This window comes from Thunnus thynnus, chromosome 20, assembly GCF_963924715.1.
Source record: "Thunnus thynnus chromosome 20, fThuThy2.1, whole genome shotgun sequence".
Taxonomy (NCBI): domain Eukaryota; kingdom Metazoa; phylum Chordata; class Actinopteri; order Scombriformes; family Scombridae; genus Thunnus; species Thunnus thynnus.
The window spans coordinates 9,968,008-9,994,837 of NC_089536.1; the positions used below are offsets into that span (position 1 = coordinate 9,968,008).

Here is a 26,830-nt window from a genome sequence, read left to right on the forward strand (position 1 = left end):
TATAAAGGAGTTTCTACTTCATTACAACATAATGGTGAAACATGCAGGAACACGCTATTTCTCAAATCTTGTATCAGAATCAGCGTAATCCCAGGTTTTTATTCAAGACTTTAAAGCTGCACTCATTGATTTTTGGCCACTAGGGGGCAGATGAGTGTGTGAGAGGAAGACTGTTACATTGAGAGTGTGAGTCACCAGAAGAAAAAAGTGAAATTTAAATCAAAATTCAAAGTCAGAACATCTCAAATTCTACACGATGCGCGGGATTGTTTGATCCAAACTATACATTTAAAAGAGAAAATATGAAATTGTGTGCATGGAGAGATGAGGGTGCACTATACACTGTGGACACGTGGATGAAGACTTTTTAGAGTCTTCAACAGTCTTCAACTCTTAGATATAAGAGTTATATTGTGAATGCCGCAGGCCTGCTGATTCTGTCCATAACTTTATATTTTATTGATATATTTTGTGAGCTACTATCTGTTTTTCATCAATGATTGAAGGACTGGACCCAGACAGCAATATGGAACTGGAAGACACCTGGAGGTCTTCCTCATCAAGATTAGGTGACAGTGTTGGGAAAAGTTCCTGCATATAAAAGAATGTAATAAAGGATATTTAATTATGACAGCAGTAAGTGAGGAATATAGTTCTTTGATAAATGCAAAAGCAAAAGGATGATGTAGAAGCTGGCTGGTTTCTATCTGGCAGCTGCCCTTTTGTTCTGTCTCTCAGTATTGTTTGTTTTTCTTCTTTGTCTCTACTGTGTTTTGGTTCATCCTCTTGTTTCTGTGTGTTCTGAATGAGAAATTAAGGACGATGTGTGTTTGGAGTTAGGCTGATTTCCATGGCTGACCATTGCTATGCTGTTGCAAATCACAAAAAAATGGAAATGGTAAATCATTGTGGGACAGAGAAACATCAAAACAAACTGACAGACACACAGTTAACACAATATCCTGGCTTATAAAACTGTTCTAGCTGACTGTCAGCAAACTATTTTCACATCGAACTGATGCAGAGCAACAATAACATTAATTTGGTGTTATGTTTCACCAGACGAAGCTAAATCCAATATCCACACTGATTTTCACTGGGGTGTTTTTACACCAACTCCTGAGAAAGATATCTGTCTCTTTAGCTCGTTAGATGTTTTTCTTGAATTTCCTCAGCAGCTAGATGCTAAATTTGCGAGTCTGAAGTTTGGTGCCGGGTAGTGTTGAGTGGGCTAAAGCAGTGGTTCTCAAACTTTTTCACATCAACCCCTAAACTGACACAAATTAGACCTTGGACCCCCATCTGTTAAGATTTTTGCATCTAGATGTTTTATTACAGAAAGTATATGAATAGTCATATATTCTGTCATTGTGTTACTTATGGATGGAATTATAGTGAAAATAAATGATTCCCCTTTTGCTAGGGACCCCCTCAAGGACCCTGGGGGTCCCACTTTGAGAACCATTAGACTAATGGTTGCTTGCTGTAGCTGGAAACAGAGTTAATAAGAGCTTTGAGACTGAACCTTATTAAAAATTTGCAAGCTGTAAAACCAAAATGAGTCAAAAGTGGCTAAAAAAGCTGTATAGAGCTGCAAAGTTGGATGTTAATCATCAGCGTTTTCAGCACTCAGAGTATACCCTTTGAGTCATTGCTGTTCTTTAAAAATGCAGGTTTAATTTTGGGTGAAACTATCCAACACAGAGAGCAGAGAATGGACATTAACTCAGAGTATAGTACTATGTCTGTTTCTCCCTTCTCAGAGGAACAATGCAGAAACACAACAGCTCTGGCTACAACTGCCTTGCGGAAAAGACTGGAGAGGGAGGAGGTGTGGGGAGTGACAAATTACTTCTCCTCACAATGCTCTGCCTCAATAGCACAGCCTGAGAACAAATAATGAATAAATAAAGTTCTCTGAGATTGAATGAGGGGAGCAATTTGTGAGGCAGCAGCTTTTGTGTGTGTACGTGCTGCAAGAGAACAAATGGCCTTGTGCTCGTCTCGCAGGTGAAACAACTACAAGTGGAAATGAGGACATGAACAAAGCAACTCCATCCAGATTTCTGGATGTACATTGATTACACCTATAAGAAAACCACCAGATGTGACATGCCCCTCTGCAGTGACATGGATGAATCATCTTAGCGCTCCTGAAAAAAAAATACATTCACACTACAAGAAGGCCACGGAGGTGAAATCAGGCTGAGATTTAGCTCCACTTAGGGCAAAATCAGTTTGATTGCACCTTTTGCTCTTTAAGGGCCCAACTTGCCACTTCCTCCGCTCTCTCCACAGGTAATGATGTATCAGAGCCGTAATGGAAAATAGAAGAAGGATAATGGAGGTAACAGCATGAGGTCAAATTGAATTTCATCAGAGCGATGGAGAGATTGAAGCATGGAAAACGTGTGCTGATGGGTGTTGTAAGTGTATGTATGCCACTTAAAAGGCTTTGAAATTCTCACTGTATTGTTCCTGAAAATGTGTTTTTCCCTCCAGGTTGATTTTCTCAGCCTTTCCCTGGCAATAACCTTATGATTTTAAGAGTTCAAACACAGGATCAATGTGCAGCTCTGCCCTTGGCTCTACACTCAAACTGTCCAATAACGCCAATAATACAAGACAACAAATTTCACACTGCTAAGATGACTGATTTTTCCATTTTTTCTCCCATATTTTGCTTTTTTTCTTGAATATAATTACTTACATTGTACTGTACTACAAGTCTCTATACGGTCTGTAAACTGCATCCCTCATTTACTTGCAATTTGACACTCACACAGAAAATGCAAGTTTCATTGTAGTTAATGGCTGCGAGGGAGAACAAGAGATGTGGGCGGCATGAAAAGAGGAAAATTAATGTCCCCAAAATGAAAGTAAATCAGCATGGTTGCCTGAGGACATGAAAAGGTGGAATGAGAATGAGAGCAAGAGAAGGAGAAAGAGGAGGGCTTTGAAATAGAGTTGGAGCAAGATTAACGATTGTTTAAAAAGGAACAGCATTCATCAGTAGTCGGCTTCAGGTGCAGAACAGCAGGGTCAGTGTGTGTGTGTGTGTGTGTGTGTGTGTGCCAGAAGAAAAGTACACTTTGCAGTACGATTACACTTTGTCTTTAACTTTCTAACTTTCCCCCCAGAGTAGTTCAATAAATGACCACCCAACCATAATACTGATTGCATTGTATTACTTTGCAATTGAGTGTGAGGCTCAATTTCTTCTCTTCATTTAAACTCTCTCGTCTGCATGTACACACACACCCGCGCACACACACACACACACACACACGCGGTGATCCAACAGCTCCACCTACAGGTTTGAGCATTTGTAGATTAAATCCTTCAAAAACAAGTCACTTTATATTGAGGAAATCTCATCTATAAACTCCTAACCCTTTATTTTTAAAAAAAAAGTGCACATTGTTACAGAAGTAATGTTTTTATTCATGTCAAAAATCTTCAGGAACAATTTTCAGCTTTCATGCATAAAAAATAATGATGCGTTATTACAAAATCATCATTCCTACTGGCAGAAAACAGAGTGAATGTTCCTAATAAATAATTCAAAAAAAAGTCAAAGGAGTACAAGAAAAACCCTCTTGGTCACATTCAAACACACATTTATATATCTGTCCATCACTTGCACTTGTAGGTAAGCTGTTTGCGATGATAGTGGATCCACGCAGGAGCAGCAACAAGCCCCGTCAGGAAGCCGATCATGGCGCCCAGGCTGCAGGAAACAGGCCAAACCTAGAAAAAGCACGACAAGTGAGTCTGGTGATTGAAGTGTGATTAAACGCTTCACCGTTGCTCTGATAGATGAAGAGGAGCTAAACTATCAGACATCTTTTTTACCCACAAGTATGTCTCCACTTCTAATGTTCAGTTAATTTAAAGAGGAACTTCTAAAAGGAAAAATACAGTGTCATCTAGAGTTATGCCCCAATTACCACAGTCTACTTCTAATTTGCATTTTCTCCAGTCATTTTATTGAGTGCTCCCTTTGCAATTATAATTTTAATCTTTTCTTTTTTTGTCATAAATAATGGATTTAATAGTTATTATGTTGGAGCGGAAAGCCTGGGTGAGTTCACTCTCTATGGAGGTTTAATACTGTTACAGGAAACTGTGGAGTAAGTAAAAACTTACAATTACTCCTGCTATTGGGGACACACTTTTAAAAATTTTAGCCTTAAAACAAAGTTCTGTTTACTTGCACATGTTTTTTTTATTATTTATTAAAACCCTAAGAGGTCAAAATTTCAAATAATTCACAAGAAAAAAATAGTCTAACCAAGAATTTTGTATGACAGACACATGTTTTTCTACTTTCCTCTTCATCATCTCACAACCCCTCACATTTATCTTGTGCCTCCGTGGTGTCCCGACCCCCCAGGTTTGGAATCGAGTGTCATAAATGACCACAAAATAGAGCTGCCTGTACTTTTAGAAACATCTGTGCTTGTACTGCTGTCACATTATGAGGATAAAGATCCCTCGGTAGGGAATTCCCAGTGTGCACTGACCTGCCAAGGCCTGTCCCAGTCCAGAGGTATAGGGAAGGCTCCCACCCAGGCTCCTACCAATGTGCAGGCCACTGTAATCTGTAGACAGGTGTCCCACACAGACATGGCTCTGGAACCAGAGATAAAGCAAAACAAGGACAGTTATATTCAATTTAAAAGACATTTAAAGAGATTTTTTTTTCAATACTGCCCCCGCTTACATCTGCAATACTGAACACAGATTATTCTGACATAAGCATACAAACATCATATTCTTGCTCATCCATGTACATTATGAAATTCAACAACTGCCCTAGAAGGGTTCCTCTTTGCTCCTCCAAGTCTTTAAAGTTTCCCCACCTCCCTTTCCCCCACCCCCGGAGGGCACATGGGTGCCAAAAAGACCAAAGACAGAAAGAGGAGACATCCGTAATAAGCCCCATAGAATACAACCTTGATGATGGTATGAATATTTGCATATAATCACTGATATTATTTCCCAATTTGGGTTATATAGATTCATTTAACTTTCTCCAGTGCCTTGGACAAGGTGTCAGCTGTATTTCCCTTTGCACCACTGGTTCGAGCTGTAAAGAGTTCCAGAGAGATGATATCTAGTAATTAGAGAATCCACTGGGAATCCTGGAGTTCATGGGGTAATATTAACAACTTTTTAGCAGCTGTCAGACCTAAAAGTAGAAGTCTTCTCTGAGATTTGGCAACATTAATTAATGAGTCATCATTAAGAAGTAAAACATTATATAAGCTAGGAATATGAGTTCCAAAACTTACAGAGATAAACACACGGAACAGAAAGAGAAGCAGATTTCAGGCTTACCCGTGGCGACTGAACACTCGTATCCAAGCCTGGATGTTGGGGCCGAGGACACAGAGACACCTCAGTGTGGTTAGAGAGGTCAGCAGTACGGCTAGGGAGAAAGTTTCTAAGGCGAATCTGAAAAAACACAGAAATTTAAGACTCAAAGCACCAAATAGCACCATAGCAAAAAGCACGATATCCCTGTGTAACAGTGCAAACTTTCAGGTATACAACATGGACTGGTCAGACAAGACAGATGCTGTCTTCAAGAAAGGACAAGGCAACAAGCTACTGAGGATGTTTTACCAGTCTGTGGTAGCGAACACACTATTCTTTGCAGTTATATGCTGGGGAGGAGGCATCAAGGCTGTTGATGCCAGAAAACTTAATAAGTTGGTCAGAAAGGTCAAATCTGTGGGCTGGAACTGGACAGTCTGGAAGCAGCGGCAGAGCGGAGGATGAGGGACAAGATCAGTGCCATCCTTGACAACCACTCTCACCCGCTCTATGGTGAACTCAGTCACAGACTAATTCCATCAAAGAGCATTCAGGCGCTCATTTGTGCCCACTGCCATCAGACTGTACAACAAGAACTGTAACAACAAGATAAAACAGCTGTGGAGACCCAACATCACCATCCCCACCCCACACACTCCTCCATCCTATGTACATGTGTGTATATATGTATGTGTGTATATATGGTGCTGATCAGGACAACACTTTCTATTTCAAGTGAGGGGGGGTGTGTCTGGACTTTTGACTGGTATTGTATATATACAGTATATGTAAGTAACAATACTGCATATTTAATTTATTTTGTATTCAATACTTCACCTATATAACATATACATATTTATATGTAGCTACATCTACCAGAACCATTACTAATGCACATATTTTGCATAACTTTTCTATTTCTACAATCCACATGTCAGGTCATGCAGCCTAGTACTGTAATATGTATAATGTTTATAATGTATATAGATTGAATTCCATTTACTTGGCTTTTTATTTTGTTGTGTTGTTCAGTTACCTTGTTTCCTGCACTGCTGTAACATGCAATTACCCCCTCTGGGGATCAATAAAGTCTTATTTTATTGTGTACAGGCAGAATCTTTGTTGATGCAGCAAGAACTATAAAAAAGCAATGGCTATGATAATAATAACTGACCAGTTACATGGTATAAAACCTAATACAGACAATGTGAGAAAAAAATGAAAATTTGTATCATGACAAAAATAAATATCAATTGAAAACTAATTTCAGGGTGTGCAGATTCATATAACCACTCTATTATTACTGGTGTTCGCTCACTGTAAGCAGTTGTTGTCCATGTGTTTATTTGTGATTTTATGTTACAGGTGATTCTTTTTGAAGATGTGTCACTCATTTTTCTCTTTCATTCAATGCACACACATGAGCACAGCACTAAAGCAACACTGGCTACTCACTCGATCAGTGGAGCTCCATAGAGAACCAACACAGTATGGAAGAACAGGCACGAAAGGAAGAAGTAGAGACAGGAACGAAACAACCTAGACAGCTGCAGAGAGAAAGTGAATAATGATGTTAAAAACGATGAGTAAAGACTGATGGATGAAGCCTTTAATACACAGACAAGATGAGTTAGAAAAAGTTCATTTTGTTGAGAAATTGTCCTGGTTCATTCGGGTTCAAAGCAAAAACATTAAGTATTTACAATCCACTGTTATTTCCATATAAACAAAATAAGAACTAGAAGTGTGCAGATCTCTGCCAGGTGTGTCTGGAGGCATGTAGAGTCTGAGTTTTCTTTAAGATGCATAGAATAGTGTGATGGTGTTGTAACCGAGCGTCCTTCCGGGTTTACCTAACTGTATAAACTTAATGAGATAACAATAAATAGGGTGATAAGTCCAAACTTCACAATTTAAACTGAAAAACACAGAAAAGTTTGACTTTTGTTTAGAGATCTAACTTTCTACATGTATGTTTGACTGTAATTGTAGTTTATATGATCCGAGCAAGTACTGATTGGGCCTCTACTAATATCAAAAGCATCATAAGCTTACAAAAAGAACCTGACCATTTAGTTCAACTGAAGCACATTCAGTCAGGTTTTAAAGAAACTAATATCATTGAAAATATAGCTCATAGGCACTCACACTCAAACTTGCAAAACTTTATACACAGAAGTATTCAGATCCTGAATACTTCAGTAAAAGTACAAATACAGCAATGTAAAAATACTCCATTATAAGTAAAAATCCTGCACGAAAAATCCTACATCAGTAAAAGTACATAAGTATTATCAGCAAAATGTACTTAAAGTATTAAAGTACTTGTTTCGTCCCTCTGACTGATATATTATTATTTATGACATCATTAGATTATTAATACTGAAGCATCAGTGTTAGAGCAGCATGTTACTGTTGTAGCTGCTGGAGGTGGTGCTAGTTTCAACTATTTTATATACAGTTAGCTAATTTAGTCCAGTGGTTCCCAATCTATGGGTCGGGCCCCTCCAAAGGGTCACCAGATAAATCTGAGGGGTCGTGAGATGATTAATGGGAGTTCTGATACACAAATCTGTTTTCAGTTTTTAGACTTTTTCTCTAATCTTTGATTTGTGGTGAAATATTGGATCATTTGAACAGTTATTGAAGTGAAACGATGTGAGAAGTTTAGAGGGAAAAATCACTGTTTGGTGGAGCTGTTAACAACTCATAGACATCTGAAATGTGACCCCGACTACACACTGCTTTTTGTAAGATGTCAAAAGCCAAAAAGGTTGGAAACCACTGGTTTCATCTTTAACAATGTGTTGTATTTTAAAAGCTTGTTTTATTATCTATTGTGTCAAATCTTCATCTGAAAAGTAGCTAACTAAAGCTGTCAAATAAATGTAGTGGAGTAGAAAGTACAATATTTCTCTCCAAAATGTAGTGGAGTGGAAGTATAAAGTAGCATCAAATGGAAAACTCAAGTAAAGGATAAGTACCTCAAAAACTGTAGGCTACTTAAGTACAGTACTTGAGTAAATGTACTTAGTTACTTACCACTTTCCACTGTTTATACACAATGCTAATAAGCAACCACAACTATTAGTATATAGGGAGTTGTCAGGTAACTTATCCCTCAAAGTACAACAGACACATTTCCTCAGCCCTCTGTTCACCTTGTATCCCACCGTGTGCTTCTTGGTGGGCGGTGTGATGCCGAGCAGCCAGAAGACGGCGACACTGACCGCGATCACCGCAGCGGACACCGAGTATATCCACAGCAGGTGAGCACCGTACACCGAGAAGCCCGGGACGAACACCGCAGGTAGGACGGTGGCCATGAACACCGAGGCGGCGATGATGGCGTGAGTGGACGCCATGGCTCTGATTTCATGGTCCCACATGATGGCTACTGTATCTATCTAAAACACAAGAATGTTACTAAATGCAAATAAAGGCTTTAAAATGTTAAACTAGCACCAGATACACCAAGTAGAGCCGTCCATGAATGACGGTCGTGTCTTGATGGTTACCCTAGATTTGCGAAACTCTCGCGAGATTTGTATGCGTTGTTTCTCCGTTGTGCGCGTAGTACAAAATAATTATGTTTTATGATGTGACAATGCCGTTGTTAAGGTCTGATTAGGTTTAAGCACAAAAAACAGTTGGTTAGGGTTGGGAAAAGATCATGATTTGGGTTAAAAATATAACTCTCGCGAGATCTTTCGCGGCGAATCCCGATTCGACCTTTCTTCCGTAAATATGGAGCGACACGTCTTCCGTTTGGCCTTCACAATAAAAGTCCAATGTTTATACATAGTAAATTTAAGCTTAGCTGACACACTGAACTGAAACAAAAAGGATCAAGAGAACACTAGTTTACTTAAATCATAATTTATTTAATATTTATTTGTATAGGGACAAGTATACAGCATGGGGAATTGGAATAAACAAATGAGGGGGAGTATTGGAATTACATTGCTCCTGCAATATGCTGAACCAACTCTTCACAACAGGATGCCTGTTAAACCTACACTCATTAATAAATGAATACAAAAAAGCATATAGCATGAACTTATGCCACATACCACAGCATTTATAGCCTAAGCTAATTTGCAATGTCTGTCCCTAAATTGATAAAATACACAATATATATACACATACATTTTATATCTATGCTGTCCAAGAACCAGCTGGTATTGATATTTATGGTAAGGGTATTACAGTGAATCTAATTCTTAAGATAGATTTAGTTTTATGCTCAAGATATTATGTGTGCTTGCTATGGATTTATATTGACCTCTGACCCACATAGCACAAACTGAAATTTTGTGTTTGTGTATAGATTGTCATCATAATTATAAATATTTATATTCTTTAAATCTAACTGTAGACAGCTGACATAATTGAATTTGCAAATACCGTTATTCTTTCTATATCATGTATCCTGTAGCCCTCAAAACAAAGTCTTTCTCCTCAAAGAATACTCAACTTCCATCCAGAATATTTAGTATATACACTGTACTATAAAAGAGCAGATGGCAAGTAGTTTCTGTTACACAGAAATCACAATTATATATAATATACAGTCTATCTCTCCAACACAATTTACTGGATAAAACAAACCCTAAAATAAACCTCTCTTAATTTATTACTGACACAATGTTTACACTAGTTTACTATATCTTATGCCAGTTCAATTCCACATGAAAGGATGCCCTTGAACACCTCACTGAGGGAAGGTAACATCATGATATTTCTGATATATTTATTTTTTTCATTTTTATAATACTTGGTAACATTAACTCTTGGTTCTTGAAATTGTGTCTTGCTAGTTAGTCTACATTTGTTTGGCTTATATGAATTCATTTTTCTGTCAATACCAAACCTGAGAAAGGTACATGAGTAAAAAAAAAACCAAAACAAAAAAAAAAAAACCCAAAGCCATCGCGTAAACCAATCACAGAAGGGCAGGTGACGTATCCTGGGATCTTCTCTGACGGACAGGACTATGAGCCAATGAAATTTGAGAGTGTCGTGGCTTTGCCCAATCAAACTGCTGCGAATAGGAGCAAAAGGAAGAAACGACCGGAAGTTTACAAATATCAACCTAGCAAGCTAACATTTAGCATAACATTTTGGAATTTTGACCTGCCGTCTAAAAGCCCAGCTTACAACGGGCAAGAGGAAAGATGGTTTGTGAAAAGTGTAAGTACGATACTATTCAGATGCTCTCTATCTTCAAATCCTGACCTTCATTTTATCATTATTATTGTTATTTTAGCGAAGGCTGGAGGTTCTTCGAAAGCTAGCTTAGCTGAAAACTGTTTTCATGACTGTCCTCGTTACTTTTGAAATTAAAGAATGGCTGACTGAGGCTACTCCAAATAAAACTTATAAGCCGGATCCGAGAAAGTCTCAAGTCTAAGAGTCAGGTTCAATCCTTTTATTGGGAAACTGCCACTGCCACACAATTCTCGAACAGTTGAGTTTCTGTACTCCTACGTACAGGTGTCCTATAAAGCAAATAAACAACAGAAAACATTAGTAAACGAATATGGGTCGACTATTTGTGTGTTATGTATTGTTTCAGGCGAGAAGAAGCTTGGTAAAGTCATCACCCCTGACACTTGGAAGGATGGAGCACGGAATACAACAGGTAAACTGAGGACACAGATTCAGTGAAACGTTGGCAATTGTGCATAAACAGTAGTTGAATTCATATTTATTTATTTATAAGTCTGCCTTAAAGCAAAAGTCAGGATCCCAAATGAATATTGAAACATGTTTTTCTTGCTGTAATCATTCCTTCTGTTCATATCAGTGATGGAGGCCAAAATCCGCAGTCCTCCTTCTGTACAAAAATGTATTTAAAAGTTTATCTGAAGCTAATATGAGGCGTCAGCCGTCCAAATTAGTCAAATTAAGTAGATATCTTTCAACATGACTGTCTTTCTAGTGCCAAAGTTCCTCTTTTTGTGACTATACTTCCACTGCAGCACAACAGGGAAACACTGTCCGAGGAAACACAAAGAGGGAATTTGATGCTAAATAGACTGTCAATATGGCAGATATCCACTTGATATGACTAAATCAGACTGCTGAAGCCTCATATAAACTTCAGATAAACTTTAAAATGTTTTTTTGTACAAAATGACTGTGTGGACACAGACATAAACAGTTTATTGCCAGTGTTGTCCTTCAACATACAACAAACAACACAATGCAACACTAAACTGTAATATCAGTACCAAAAGCCTACATACCGGTACTTCAAGCTCTCTTTATAATACAGATCAGGATACAAAGTACTAAGACACCATTTTAATACAGTCTTTTCAAAGCCACTTTGAATTAACTCTCTGATGTGATCAGTTTTAGGTTTAAAGAGAGATTATTTCATTAGAGTTGCAACAATTAGTCAATTAATCGAGAAGTCCGTTGACAGAAAATTAATATGCATCTACTTTGATGAATTGTTTTACTAATTTTTTTAAGCAAATATGCCAAAAATGTGCTGGTTTTAGCTTCTCAGATGTGATGGTTTAATGCTTTTCTGTCATACATGATAGTAAACTGATGTTATCTTTAGGTTTTGGAGTGTTGTTCAGACTAAATAAGACATTTAAAGATGTAACCATTGATTTTGTGAAATTATAACATGTATTTTCACTATTTTCTGACATTTTATAGAATGTTACAATGAATATTATAGAAGTGTTTGTTACACTGCAGGCATGTATGCAAATTGTAAAAAGTATTAGTGATATATTTGTGATCGTAAGTAGTTTACCTAATGGAGGTCAACAAGGAATAACAGCTTTAACTTGGATTCATGTCACCACCAGTGTACTAGGGCTGCCACTAATCTGGTGATTTGTCTTGCTGTTAATTGATTAATCAATTAATGGATTAACCCATCACTAAAACAGCAAAACCTCACAACTGAGAAGCTTGAAACTATTGACCTAATGCTTAACTGATTATCAAAATTGCTTTCATTTAATTTTCTGTTGATCGACTAACCTATTAATCAACTAATTGTTTCAGCACTGGTACTTATAAAAGAGAAAGTCTCCCTATTATCTTGTGCATCGTGTATATTTATTCAAGTTTACAGCATATTAAAACACTTGTTTTAATATGTGTGCACTTGTATGTTTGTTGTTGCCTGATTTGTAGAAAAACATTTAAGTAAGATCAGGCATATCTGATCAGGCAGTTCTTCAAATCAGTCAGGAGCTCCTAAACAACATCATCAGTTTCAAGTTGCATTGTTGCTCCCAGTATTCAGCAGTTTGACCTAGAAAATGTGTCCTTGATCTTTCTGGTCTGTTTTGTAAATCGTGAAATATTTAGGTCCCAATGTCATGTGTGACTCTTTACTTTGGCCTCAACAAAGTCAAATTTCACAGATAGGTCAACCGGTCATCGTCAGACTGTATAATCTACTGATATATTGTTCATATGATGAAGACCATTTGTTTTTTCACTTTTGTTTTCAATAGAAAACACCCATTTTTTGCAAGTACAAATATCAATTACTAACAACAAAAATAAGCTTGACCCCTCTTTTTTGTTTCTGATCTACACTTCACATTTTCCTTATTTACTAAACCCACAAACACTGGACATTCTTTCTTATTATATTGTTTTTTTTGGAGGAAATCATACATACAAATCTTTTAAACTATTTGAAATTTCTGTGTTTCTTTTGTTTGTTTTTTTATGACATATTGTGATGTAATGTTACTTAGATGATCATGTTTATCTTTATCTTAGAGAGCGGTGGACGCAAGCTAAATGAAAACAAGATGCTGACTTCTAAGAAAGCCAGGTGAGTAGCTCGACAAAGACCGACTCTAAATCAAAGTGTTATGTCATGTGACTTGGTACTTTGTTTGTGAGGGAATATTACCATTTTTGTCTCTGTTCTCTCTACAAGAGGTCACACAAAAGTAGTTTTTATCCAATCACTCTGATGGTTGCACATTAGCATTCAGCATGTTCATTTATTCCCTTGAGCTGTGCTGCCAACAAGGCTGAAAAACATATTAGTTCATCCTCAGTGATGGATCTCTAATGCATCTTCCTCACAGGTTTGACCCTTACAGCAAGACGGGCTTTGCAACCTGTAGGATCTGCAAGAGCTCAGTGCATCAGTCTGGGTCACATTACTGCCAGGGCTGCGCCTACAAGAAAGGTATGAACTCAGTCTCCTTGGACAAGATTCTCAATCCTATAATGAGCCGAAATCCTGATGAGCTTATGTTCCACAAGGTTTCGGTTCACAGTGTGTTTTTTTCTTTTGTGAGTTTCCTTTGGTCTGTCTGCAGCATGCCATGTAGTGCCATGTAGTTAAAATTTAAAGAAAAAAAGGAACAAAGTAATCTTTTTAAAATACAGATGAAAGAAATTATCTGTGGTAAACCTGTTGTCTTTCTCTAGGGATAACTTTACACAATTTATCCATCTGAAAATGTCTTTCATCCAGAGCTGCAACTAATGATTATTGATTAATCTGTAAATTATTTTCTCAATTAATAAATTGGTTGTTTGGTCTATGAAATGCCTTGAAATGAAAAATGTCAATTACCATTTCCTAAAGCCCAAGATTAAACCTAAAATGTCTTGTTTTGTACCAACCAACAGTCCAGAGCTTTCTAACATAAAGACTAAAGAAACCAGAAAATATTTACATTTAACAAGCTGGCACCAGAGAAATGTGGCATTTTTGTCTCTCAAAACAAATAACAGATTATCAGTATCAATAGTTCACGATTAATGATCTGTCGATCGACTAATCGTTTAATCACTGCAGCTCTAAACATCAGTGAACAACAGTGAGTAATAGTAATACATAAATAAACAGAAGATACGCCGTCAGAATTAAGAGGTTCAGTTACTTTATAGATTTGTTTGCTTGCGCCAACGTCTAATATTTAAAGTAGATGATGAAATACAAATAACAGGTCAGTTGGTCTCAGCTGCAGAAATCAGGCCAGCTAAAGCTGCAGTGGACACACATTAAACAGTACAGATACCCAAAGTGTGGGTCCACGTGCAGCATGTAAGGGCCACATTACCGGACGGTTCACCAAAAATGACAATGGCTTCAGTGGACTCCAACAAACTGCACATTTCACAAATCGTAACCCAAAACAGTGTTAAGGATTATGAAGACCGCAGTGTTTACAGCTTCAGTGTGTCACAGATAAAGCTGGTAGAGTTGTGTGTTTAACTGTCCACATGTGGACTTCATGACAGGGGAGTTACAACAGAGAAGTCACATGCAGTATAATACATAACAGTTCACTGTTTAAGTACCAGCTCCAGTTCATACATATATATATATATATATATATATATATACAGTGAACTGTTATGTATTATACTGCATGTGATATATATATATATTTTGTATGTTTTTATTGTAAATAATGTATGATACACCACAACTGACCATTTTGCAAACAATGCTGATGTGTTTTTGAAATGCGCATGTTTTTCCAGGCATCCATTGGTTTCTATTAATTTCCACACTGTATGAAAATCAATCAGCATATTGTTAAACTTGCTGATGTGTGAGTCGAGTTTATTAACAGTAGCTCAAAATCACAAACTTTTTCTCTGAGGAGTTTACAATCCATACAATATACTACATCCTCTGTCCAGGATGAACAGACATTCAGTAAATGTCTTATACATTGACTGTATATAAATATATACAGTATATATTTATATACAGTCAATGGTCTTATATAAGATCAGACAGGAGTAAATAAAATAGATAACCTATACTATTGAGTAAATATGAAGCTGAACAGTTTCAGGCAAAGTGTAAAAGTGTTTGAAGTGCAATCTATCATAGTGAATATCAAGTCTGCATTCATTTTTGTCAAAGTTACATTCATAAAGTTTTCATATCTATCTGCATTACTGTATATCATTATTTAACATTGACAAAAATTAGTGCAGACTTGTTCACTGTTGCATAACTTTCTGATTTTCTTGCTGTGCATACATGAATAATTAACACCTACCTGGAACAGCAAAAAATAAAAATCTATAATGTTGCATGCATTCAAAAGGGGGACTAGTAGTTAAGAAGCTAAAGCCTGCAAACACACTAGTAAAGTCCTTTTACGTGCTACATAATACAAGAAGTGCAGCATCTGTTCCTTACATTGACATTTATTTTGTTTTCTCTCTACTGACAATGTTGACAATATATATTTTTGTCTTTCCAGGAATCTGTGCAATGTGTGGAAAGAAAGTTTTGGACACCAAGAACTACAAGCAGACGTCTGTGTGACAGTTTGCTGATCAGAGAACAGTTATGTGACAGAAGAACTGATGTAAGGATGGGACTGAGGTGTATGTTTGTCATCGTTTTCACATTTTCCCCACAATGCCCTGTGATAGACAGCTTTAAATCTTTACTGTTATTCTTCCCACCTCAGTGAAAGAAAGAGATTTGGAGATGGCTTTGTCCTCTTATTATAAACTATTATACAATGCCACTGCAATTATTACAGTGGCCATACACAGGCGAGCACTGTTAACTCCAAATACTCCACCAGTTATCACCAGTTTCTTAACCTGAGGCTTCTACGTTTTGTGTTAATTTTAAATTCAATACTTAGACTGGATTTTTTTGCTTTTTTTAAAAATGTTTTCTGTGTGTAATATATCAAGTGTTGCTTTTTTTGAGTGAATTAAAGCATTCAATATGAGGACATGAGGAATTATTCTGTGCATCTGCCTGAGGGCATAAAGGATATCATTTTAGCCTCTTACGCACAACATACCCACATTTGTTCTGTATGCCTGAAATAATTGGTTTACTGTGACATAATCATATTTGGAACCAGCATGCAGCACTGTCAGGTGTGACCCCCAGTGCTATTAGAGGTTATAGTTCACAGTCTGTCTGACGACAGGCTCCTCCCGTGATATTTAAAGGCCTTGCTCTCCCTCAGGCCTTCAGCTACATGTGCGCACACTTCTTTTTTTTACGTCTCATTATTGATTTATGCAGTCGTACCACAGAACAAAAACAACATCAGTCTCCAGCTGATACAGATAATACAGCGAATGTTTGGATGGAGGGAATGAGTCAGATGTCAGAAGGCGGTTTAGCACAGTGACCTGTTTAGGAAAGTGATCTAAAATAAAAATAAAACAAAAACAGTCTACTTTAAATTAAATAACTGGTTTATGAAATTCTGAATCCTCTAGTTTGCTTGTTATATCACTGCCCTTTGGCTCCAGTTATTCTGTGTTGTGGTGCATTCAGGGACATCAGTACAATATTATCCCAGTTTATACCTATTATAACACAGAGCTCTCAATGCACTGAAAATGTATCTAGGATATGCCTTATGGCTGCAACTAACAATTATTTATCATTATCCATTAATCTGTCAATTATTTTCTCAGTTAATCGATTAGTTTCTTGGTCTATGAAATGTCAGAAAATGTTGGAAAATGTCAATCACTGTTTCCCAAATATCAAGATGCACATAAGATGCTTTGTCCTGACCAACAGTCCACAACCCAAAGAGATTCAGGTTACTATCATAGAGAACTAAAGAAACAAGAAAATAATCACATTTCAGCTGGAACCAGAGACTCAAAACGATTAATCTATTATCAAAATAGTTGGAGAGTAATTTAATAGTTGGCAACTAATAACACTGACTAATCGTTGCAGCTCTGGTTTAATGCTTTTCTTTGTCATACATGATAGTAAACTGATTATCTCTGGGGTTTTGGAGTGTTGTTTGTACAAAATAAGACATTTAAAGACATATCCATTGACACTTGGAAATGATAACACACAGCTCTTTTGGAGCTGTCTCATCACCATCCACAATCTATTTTTTGGAGCTGTGAGTAGCTCCCCATATTTGCTTTTTGCAATGCATTTTGGGACTGCGGTATACATCAACAGCAGAATCAAGCAGATTTACTTAAGTAGCATGGAAATGCCAATTTATCTGTTACTGTTCAATACACTAACTTTGCATGGGCTGTTACTTCTCATCGACTTACACAAAGGACAACTTCCATAATGTTTGCATCATTTTATTTAAGCAAAGAATCTTCAAAATACATACTACAGTGGTCATTGACAAAACCAAAAATCTAGTCAGTACATCCATCTGTTCTACTCTTTGGACTACAGAAATAATAATTTGATTGGTATCTTAAAAATTTTATATATATATGTATATATATTACAAAGACTTTATAAAGGTATTTATAAATGACCATTTGTTAAATTCGTACAATCAGTGGATACGAAATACAATAATAAAAGCAAGGTAAGGTGTAAGAGTACCACTTTGCACCAAGCACCAAGGATATTCCCATCAGAAAAAATAAGTAAAGGAAGGTATTGTCACATTACAACATTGCACCCAAGTTTCATACTTAATAACAACAATTTTGCCATGTAAGACTGTAAAATATCTATCAAAGGCACCCTATGTTTCCTGTTGTGTTCACAGTGATTTCATATGATGGATTTCAGCAGCAGGACTGAAATCTTTCAGGCTTCAGTGTGTTGAGGTGAGCTCCAGAGTTGGCTCGGATCATGCATCAAACATCAGCTTTCTTATGATGATTTTCTTGTAAACTAAAGTCAGATGCGGATCTGCTTTTAGTCTAGAGCTTTCTGTGTGCTACTGTATACAGAGGCTCGGGAGTGAATGGTGTATGACGCCTGTTAAGCGTGGTTTGTGAGGGTCAGGAACTCCTCCCGGGTTTTGGGGTCTTCTAGGTAAACGCCCAGCATGGTGCTCGTCACTGTGCGGCTGTTCATCTTCTGGACGCCACGCATGACCATACACATGTGCCTGCGAACACACAAACGTTTGGCTCAGATTTTCAACTGCATTTGCAGCCTAAACATGCTTTATTTGACCTAAAGAACATGTGTTTAAATGATATGTTTTTGCAGTTTTTCAAGTCCGTCTTAAACAATATTCAGATGGCCGAATGAACATTGATACAGGTTTTTCTTGTAATCATTCCTCCTGTTCTTACTGTGCATACAATGTAAGTGAGGAGGGACAAAATCTAAAAGTTTATCTGAAACTTCAGCCATGAAGATTAGTCAAATTAAGTGGGTATCTTTCAAAGTTACAGTCTTCTTAGTACCAAATTCACTCTTTTCATTACTGTCCTTCCATCGCAGCTCAACAGGGAAACAAAAACAAGGAATCTTATGCTATAAAGACTGTAACTATGTCTGACTGCTGAAGCCTCATATTAGCTTCAGACTTTTAAATACATTTTTGCACAAAACGACGACTGTGGATTTGGCCCCAATCACACTCTAAGTGCATTTGGAGGGTATCTTTTAATGGCCAGTATTAGCAGGAAGAACGATTACAGTGAGCAAAACCTGTTTCAGTGTTCCTTTGGGCTCCTGACTGTTGTTTTAAGACAGACTTAAAAAAATAGTGAACCTATCCCTTAAGGAAACACAACATTTTCACATTTTCATGTGAAGTATCTTGGTGGTGTGTGAGTGTGTACTTACGCTGCTTCAATAACCACAGCTACACCTTTTGGCTTCAGAGCTTCTGATATTCCCATTGCAATCTGCTTGGTCAGACGCTCTTGAACTGAAAGAAACAAAATAATTGGACATACATAAACAAATAATACCAGATTTTATTCAAATTCTCGGGTCAAACCAAAGAAAAGTGCTGTGATTATATGTAAAGTCAAATATCGAATAATTTCTTTGGTACCTTGAAGCCTTCGACTGAAGATCTCTACAATCCTGCAGAAACCAGAACACAAGCTGATTAAAGATCAAACGTAATAATGATTAATCTTTCGATAAACACAGACTGGCATCGGCCCCTGACCCCGAGCCTCAACTCTGGCCATCCAACTGTACAGACCCTTCATCTGTGAATGATTCACCCTACAGAATTCTCTGAATCTCACGCAAGATTCGCCAACAGCGAGTTTGTCTAAAAACCTCAGTGACTTTGCTGTTATTCTGGGTTTGTGTATTCAGAGGTGGTGCGATATTTGTAGGAAAGGGAGTTAAGGAGACAGACTGGCTGACAGAGAGGCTGTGATGATAACTGGTGATTCCCACAGGTCCGAAGGGATTTTCTCATGGTTCGAGAGCGGATAGAGTTTAGACTTGTGTCTGTGAGTGTGCTCGATGAGGGGACTAGATGATGGCCAGTGGGCTTAGACTCTAAGCCTCCAGGTCAATGCACTGAGATAACAGAAGAACGCAGCCAGCCGGAGATAACACCAGAAACATACAGCCACAGTGACAGCAAGAGGGTATAGTGTGTGTTTTGTTACCTTGCCAGCTTGCTCAGTCCCACCACTTTTTTGTTGGGAATATACCCGATGTGAACCTGGAAAGAGATGACAGCCAGTGTGAGCGGAGGTCACATAATCAGAGCAAAGGCTGGTTAATATTAGCAATTCAGTGCTGACCCTATTATATGCTCAAAAAACGCACACATCAGCTCACAAGCAGAAACACAGGAGAGTGACATCCACGAACTTGGACAAATACATTGTTTCAGATCAGTTATTTGTGTTTAAGATTGATTTATGCATGTATTGTCTTAAACCTGCAGTGTGGAACTTTTGTCTCTCCCCTCTGGCAGTGCGAGTAATTACAAAAACACTGTTGAGCGTGCTTATGTCATAGCTGTAGCCTACCTCGTCGCTACATCAGCTACAGCTTTCATGGCAGAAAAATTGTTTTAAGTGTCAAACAACCCCTGTGAAATGACTCGTTTCACTGTCAGAATTTGATCCATTTGGTCTGATAACATTTGGAAAGTCTAGAAGAGCCGCATGATTAATATGTTTTAACCAAATTGACGTTAGCAGAGGGCAAACCGGTCAGTCGGCTCGGCTGGCAAAAGTCCCTGGTGTGCATGTTCTGCCCATGGAGCATGCCAAGTATGCATTCATCTAGCCAGCATGGGAAATTCACCAAACACCAGATTTTAAAACTCTGTATAAAGTGAAATACAGAGAGATTAACATTGCGGTGATTGGCTTAATTAGCATTGTGTTAACTTGTTTGGCAAGGGCTTGAATGTAACTGGAGGCTCATTTATATGTAAAAGTCCCGCACTGGAGCTTTAAAACTCCTATTAGGTTAATACACACACACATACAGACTTACCCTCCCAAAAAAGGGCACCAGGTGATGTTCACACAGTGAAAACATGTCTATGTCCTTCACAATCACCATCTCTTCGTGGTCTTCATCAAATATGGCGTCATTTAGGATGTCTGCGGGCAAAAGCACAAACAAACACGCTTTAAGAAATATCATCCAATTAACTGATTCAGTAGGCTTTAACATGAATTAGAAATAGAGAGGAAATGCAGAAAAATAGAGGTCACATTGGTTCATTTGAAAATAATGTAAAGTTTTTGGCAGGAAATTAATGAGAAGTTTCCTGTGAGTTTTGAATAGTATCTCATCTACGACAGCTGTTGTTAAGTCTGTTCAACATCTCTGTCATAAATACTAGTGTACTAAAAGTGATCATTTTTGTGGGAAGCTCTGCTTTAGTTGTTCTTGTGTTGACTTATTTCTAATAATTTGTCTACCAGATGTGCACATTTATGGAGGAGCACAAACATTATAAACACTGTTTATTTCAATTAGGGCTGCAACTGACTGATTATGGTTAATATCAATAAATCTGTTGTTTCTCCAATCCAGTCAGTCACATTTAAGAACCTGGAACTATCAAATCTGGCATTTTTGCTTAAAAAATGACCTAAACGACTAAAGGATTATCAAAATAGTTGCAGATGAACTTTATTTCAATGACTAATGGATGAATGGACTAATTGTTGCAGTTCTTAAAGTTGAGTCACACCTCTCTGACAGTGTCAACAATTACAACTTCTTAATACTGTAGCCAGTAGGCGATTTAAGGGGGGGGGGCGTTCCATCCACGTACTTAGCAAAATGACCAAAATGCATCCCCCCTCTCCATCCCCTAGTAGTAGAGAGATTGCAGGGGCAGAGGGGCTGTTTAGTTAAATATGTTAGTCTAGTCTGCTTGACTCATTGATCCTTTATCTGACTCAGGTTTGTGCAGAATTGGGCTCTAGGTCAGCGGCCATATACCTTGACAGGTTGGGTTTAGAGACACAGAGAAGCACAGCAACAACAATAATAACAATAAAAATAATAGAAATATGACTAATAATAATAGTAGTAGCAGTGGGCGTCAAGCTGGTCTGCATAATTCAAGGTAAAGTCAAAACTAGTCTGTTTTGAAAAATATGCATTATTAAGATGTTTAATGTCCACATCCAGTAAAAGAATAGGCCTACACAAAATTTAGCCTAATAGCAGTTCTATTAAATTGAAATTATAATTGCAACTATACTATCAAGAATTGGGTTAGCCTACATTACCCTAACCCTCCCACCGGGCCACCCTCCCCCGTTAAAAATGAACCAATCACCCACTGACTGTAGCCAATAAGAGTAATCATATCCCATTAATCACTGCAAAGAGCATCTTCCAGATCGACCTGTTGACTCACCATCGACGGTCTCATGGTAGCCCTTGGTGAGGAACTGCATGGCCTTGGCGGCACGCAGCGGGGTGCGCAGCAGCCCCTGCCGGTCCGTGTCCTCCCCGAGTTCCCGCAGGATGCTGGTGTAGGCGGCCTGCAGCGTAGGCAAGCGGGACTCGTCCTCCGCCACTTTGCGGGACGTCTCGTGCTTGCGGTGCACGGCGGACCTCTTGGTGTCTATGATGAGGTCGCTGAAGCTGTTGTTGCGCTGGAAGTCCTCCACGGCGTCGTTGACCTTTCCGTTGCAGTGGCCGTTCATGTCGGAGCGCGTCTGGATGTTCAGTGGAAGAGACGGGAGATGAGATGGAGAGACGTCCTGAGGCTGTGTAAACCGGCAGGTCTGCTACTCCTGCTGCCGGTGCTCACCGCGCTTATAAAGGCGTTACCCGGTGCCGCGTGTGCATCCGTTCCCGATTCGTCAAGTTGCCGCCTACGTCAAAATATCTAGTTTCGTCAGCGGGGTCATCAGAGAGCAATCCCCCTCCCAACCCGAGCAGGGCATGCAACCTAATTTTCTGCATCTCTCATCACTTGGCAAATAGCCTATCAGCTGTCTCCATTCATTAGTTCTGATTGTTAGTTTACTAGAAACTCTACAGACCGCTTTCTTGCAAACGGGCGGCTTATGACTTCACGTGGATATGTTGTGCATTTCGGCCTCCTGTCCTTCTTTCCATGTAAATCCAATCCATCTGATAAACCCTAAACAATGACTGAAAAATACACTGCAGGTCCACAGTAATCCACTAGAGAAATCATTGATCATCTAGAGGTGTGAAGGGTAAGAGGAGAGCACCAGAAGTCTTAAAACACACATTTACTCAAGTGAAGTCATTGAAGCAGACCTACTGGTATAATTTACTGCTGTATTGGTGTGAACTGAATATTCCCATAACATAAATATCTCCATAAATATACCAGAGGCTCTGTGTTTGAACAAATGCAAGAGTTTTATGACATCTTTATTTCAAACCTGTATTCAATAAGACACATCTGCAGACAAAAAAAATGCTCATCTCAGTTTCCCACAGCCCAAGGTGACATCTTCAAATTTTTTGTTTTGTCTGACCAAGCGTCAAAACAAAGATATTCAGTTTACAGTGTTATAAGACAAGACAAGAAGAAGAAGAAGACAAGACGAAAATTGTCACATTTGAGAGGCTGCAACCATTTTTGGCATGTTTGCTTGAAAAATGACTGAAACAGTTATCAAGTTTCCAATTATTTTTTCTGTAAAATAATCAATTCATTTCAGCAACTGCAGGATCATAATGGATGAAACATGGATGACTCTGTGATGCCGGTAGAGTGCAGTTTTTTGTTGTTTTTTTCAACTAATCAAAAACTATTTTATTGACCATGTGTCACAAGTAAGACTCTCCATACATAAAAAGAAAAGAATTGCATGCAAACTGTATTTTATGTAAATTATTGCAGAGTTTGGTGCAAGAGGAGGATATAAAGCTTCAGTGTCATCAAAAATTATAATATAATGTCATGTCAAAATGAATAATCTACCGGACTGAAGTTGTAGAGTCAGAGACGTTTTAATTGATAGGCGGGGAGTCTTCTCCAGCACTTAAACTTCATTTACAAGTTGTTGAGAGTCAGTTAACATGAATCAAGGTGTAAAATGCCTGAGAATAAACAGACGATAAAATGTGTTAATTAGTGAGCTTTAGATTCTCGGCTGTTTTACGATGCGATACCACTTTATTATTCTCAGCTTACACTGAAATTCATTTCAGTTCTTGACACAGTTACACATATGACACTTTTCATAGCCGTACATAACACAAACAGTCAAAACAATCGTACATAGTATCAGCCAACAAGGACGATTATGCTGGTAGGCTCATGACACCGTAACCTCCTTAATCTTAACCTGTTATGGCTGAGAGTTTCTCTCTTCCTTAATGTGATGTGTGACCATTATGGTAATTTACAGTTCACTAATTGGTGTAAACGGAAAGTTTAATCCTAAATCCTTTCTCCTGATCCTTAAATTCTCCATAGTCAACTCAGTTTTAAGGGTTACAGCTGTATATTCCTTGACAACAGACAGTTTGGACTTTGGGTGTTTATTGACCTAGGTGCTTCCTAAAACTTCAACTTGTTCCTGCAATAAAAAAAAAAAAAAATTCTGTAAATAATGTTTGACTACTGGTATCAATCTCTCAGTCCATTCACCACTTTTGTCCAGACTGAAATATCTTCATAAATATTTAACGAATTGCATTGAAATTTTGTTCAGACAATCCTCATTTCCAGAGGATGACGCTAACTAACTTTGGTAAAGCCCTGGCTTTTCATCCAGCACCATGAAGTCGACACTTTTAGGGGGTTAAATTGCAACATCTAACAGATGGATTGATATATTCATAGTTCCCAGACATAGGTCCCTTTAATGACTTTGGTGACTTTTCCTCTTGCGCCACCATTACGCTATTACACATTTGTTTTGACAGACTTTCTTTCATTCTTTCTTTAATATCACCTGAGACGGCTGAAAGAGAACATTCATTATTTTGTGCAGTAATTGATCATTTGTCATAAGACCACATGAATATAATAGCTGTATCTTCTATGATGGCTGTACTTGTGTGTACTTATACCTGTGTTACAGACAACAACAAGAAACGACTCAATTCAAGGATCTTCAGTTGGTTAAACTTTATGTACATCAGAACACATGTGCACACAAGAAAGTGCTTTCTGTTTATCCACAAAACAGATGGCTTACAGAACTGGACATTAAAAAAGGAGTTGTAAAAAGGGTCAAGAGAGGACAATGCAGGACAGGATAATGGTGATGATACAACCGGTCATGTTGTATAGTTGTTGTAGTTTTGGAGGGTGTAGGTCGCCACTGTATCCAACAGCCAGCTGCGAGTGACAACTGTAGCTTGTCTAGAGAGACCTGTGGAGTGAATAATAGAGGGATATATATATCTACTGAAAGACAATATAACCCACAAGGTATTGGTTATCAAGAGGGGAACCTCTCACATGCTCTTACACACATGTAATGTACTCTCTATCACTGCATGATAAAATAACATCATTACCTCCTGTCCAACCCCAAACACACTGAGTCTTTGCAAAAAGTGAAGTCGTTGTTGGATCCTTTTGCATACAGAACTCACATGGACATTCCAAAACAGATTACAGTCGATATGTACACCCAAGTATTTGTAAGAATGAACCTGGGTAATACAAGCAGTAATGGAGCAGTAATGGAGAATGAAGTGACAACAAAGTATGATCTCCTGTTCTGGAACAACAGGGCATGTTTGACTGTAATGGGGCCGCAGCTGAAGACATTAGTCATGCAGTTTCTTGGAATCTCAATGGCTGCATGTGTTTTCACAGATCCTGGAAAAAGGGAGCAGACCTGTCAATATACTCGCACGCAATGCATGTAATTACCTTTACTTTTTACCCTTCAGTCACCATAACACAACAATTCTTGCCTTTGTTTCTATGCTTGATTTTCCCCTCAGCTGAACAATTTCATGTTTTGCTCTAAAAAGGCGCACACAGATGATTTTACTTATTTTGCTTAATCTTCTCGGGAGCGTCTTCAGACTGTGTTTGATTGACATGTCCCTCTCTCTGCTGTTAGCTTTGTTGCACCTGCTAGGTGGGACAAACTCCGCTTTTATGATTATTTTTGGTACATAGAGTCCAGCATATCTCACCTACAACCTGAGTAGCTGTCTAATCAGCCAGAATAAGTGAAAACACTCAAAGTACTGTAAATATACCCCAAAATGCCCAAAAATTGTATACCCAAAAGCAGTGAAACCACAATATACATACTGAAATACATACTTGAAACTAACTGGTGTAAATGCACACAAATAAACAATTCAACATCCCATTTTAGTGCTTTTCCTTTCCATTATGTAAGATAAAAACAAAAGACTAAAATATAAATTTAAAAAAATGTTTAAGCTTTCAAAGATCACTGTTTTTCTTCTTCTTATTCTACTGAGTTATTACATGTTTTTCCTGCTGTAGCCTGTTATAAGAAAATAATACTTGCTACATCCATCCAGTCCATGCAAGTTTATTGTTGTAGCCTGTGCCACAATGCAACAACAAATCCTCAGAACTAATGATTAAAAATCATCAAACATTTGAAAATTAAATGACCACAACAAATAATGCAATGCACACCTAAATGTTCCCCAGCATAACCATAATGTTAGAGTATGTGATATAAATAGACTGCAATGTTTAATGTTCTGCAAGTTTGTATTATTGGATGTGATCATTTATTATATTTGTAGTACAAAAATGATTCTATGAAATTGTTTCAAAGCTGTTTACATGAAACTAGCATGCAATGCTTCTAAAAAAAAACTGGTCGAGGTGAAACGTTTTTTTTTTTTATAAGACCAATATGTCTACTGAAAGACAATATAACCCAATTTGTTATGTAACACGGTATCGGTTATCCTGAAAGGAACCTCTCACATGCTCTTACACACACAAACACTTTGGTAGTGGACGCTGGAGACAATGGAGCAAGATTCAAGATTATTTTATTTGTCCCTAGGGAAATTTGTCTTGGACATAAAGGCTGCCACATAAAAAATACATACAATTAAAGTGCAGTTACAGACATAAAGCACATAGCACAGAGAGTGTGCTATGCATTCAAATATGTGCAATGTACCCACTCATTTCACACCCTCCTTATGAACTGGGTTTAGGACATTCACTGATAGAGGAATGAAAGGGTTTTTACACCTATTCAGGCAGTTGGTGGTGAAAATTTGCCAATAAGCTGCTTTAAAAAATAAACAAAAGGAAGAAAACTCAACAATATGTTTTTCTTCTTGTTCCTACAGCTGGATGTTTGAGCTTCACTGTGCAGAATGATGCATGACACCAGAAGGCTGTTTTCA

General features: G+C 37.9%; 3 protein-coding genes across 4 annotated transcripts; 1 reads left to right on the plus strand and 2 right to left on the minus strand.

Annotated features, from left to right (window-relative positions):
• Positions 1-3,363: 3,363 nt before the first annotated feature.
• On the minus strand, positions 3,364-9,035 carry pigf (phosphatidylinositol glycan anchor biosynthesis, class F). 2 transcript variants are annotated; one of them, XM_067576129.1, is made up of 6 exons: positions 8,841-9,035; positions 8,484-8,729; positions 6,778-6,869; positions 5,344-5,460; positions 4,527-4,635; positions 3,364-3,750 (listed from the first exon to the last, which is right to left on the minus strand). In XM_067576129.1, exons 2-6 carry the CDS (start codon positions 8,709-8,711, stop codon positions 3,637-3,639), a joined length of 660 nt encoding a protein of 219 aa, XP_067432230.1. In that variant the 5' UTR covers positions 8,712-8,729; positions 8,841-9,035; the 3' UTR covers positions 3,364-3,636. The 2 variants fall into 2 exon arrangements, with proteins under 2 accessions (XP_067432230.1, XP_067432229.1); XM_067576128.1 differs by having other exon boundaries at positions 8,484-9,032.
• A 1,335-nt stretch (positions 9,036-10,370) lies between these two features.
• On the plus strand, positions 10,371-16,043 carry cript (cysteine-rich PDZ-binding protein). Its single transcript, XM_067576130.1, has 5 exons — positions 10,371-10,515; positions 10,901-10,966; positions 13,090-13,144; positions 13,407-13,510; positions 15,558-16,043. The coding sequence occupies exons 1-5, from the start codon at positions 10,500-10,502 to the stop codon at positions 15,620-15,622; spliced, it is 306 nt and encodes a 101-aa protein (XP_067432231.1). The 5' UTR covers positions 10,371-10,499; the 3' UTR covers positions 15,623-16,043.
• Positions 16,044-17,151: 1,108 nt separating this feature from the next.
• Positions 17,152-25,595, minus strand: gch2 (GTP cyclohydrolase 2). Its single transcript, XM_067576717.1, has 6 exons — positions 21,882-25,595; positions 20,495-20,604; positions 19,651-19,706; positions 19,074-19,105; positions 18,860-18,944; positions 17,152-18,170 (listed from the first exon to the last, which is right to left on the minus strand). Exons 1-6 carry the CDS (start codon positions 22,171-22,173, stop codon positions 18,041-18,043), a joined length of 705 nt encoding a protein of 234 aa, XP_067432818.1. The 5' UTR covers positions 22,174-25,595; the 3' UTR covers positions 17,152-18,040.
• Positions 25,596-26,830: the final 1,235 nt, after the last annotated feature.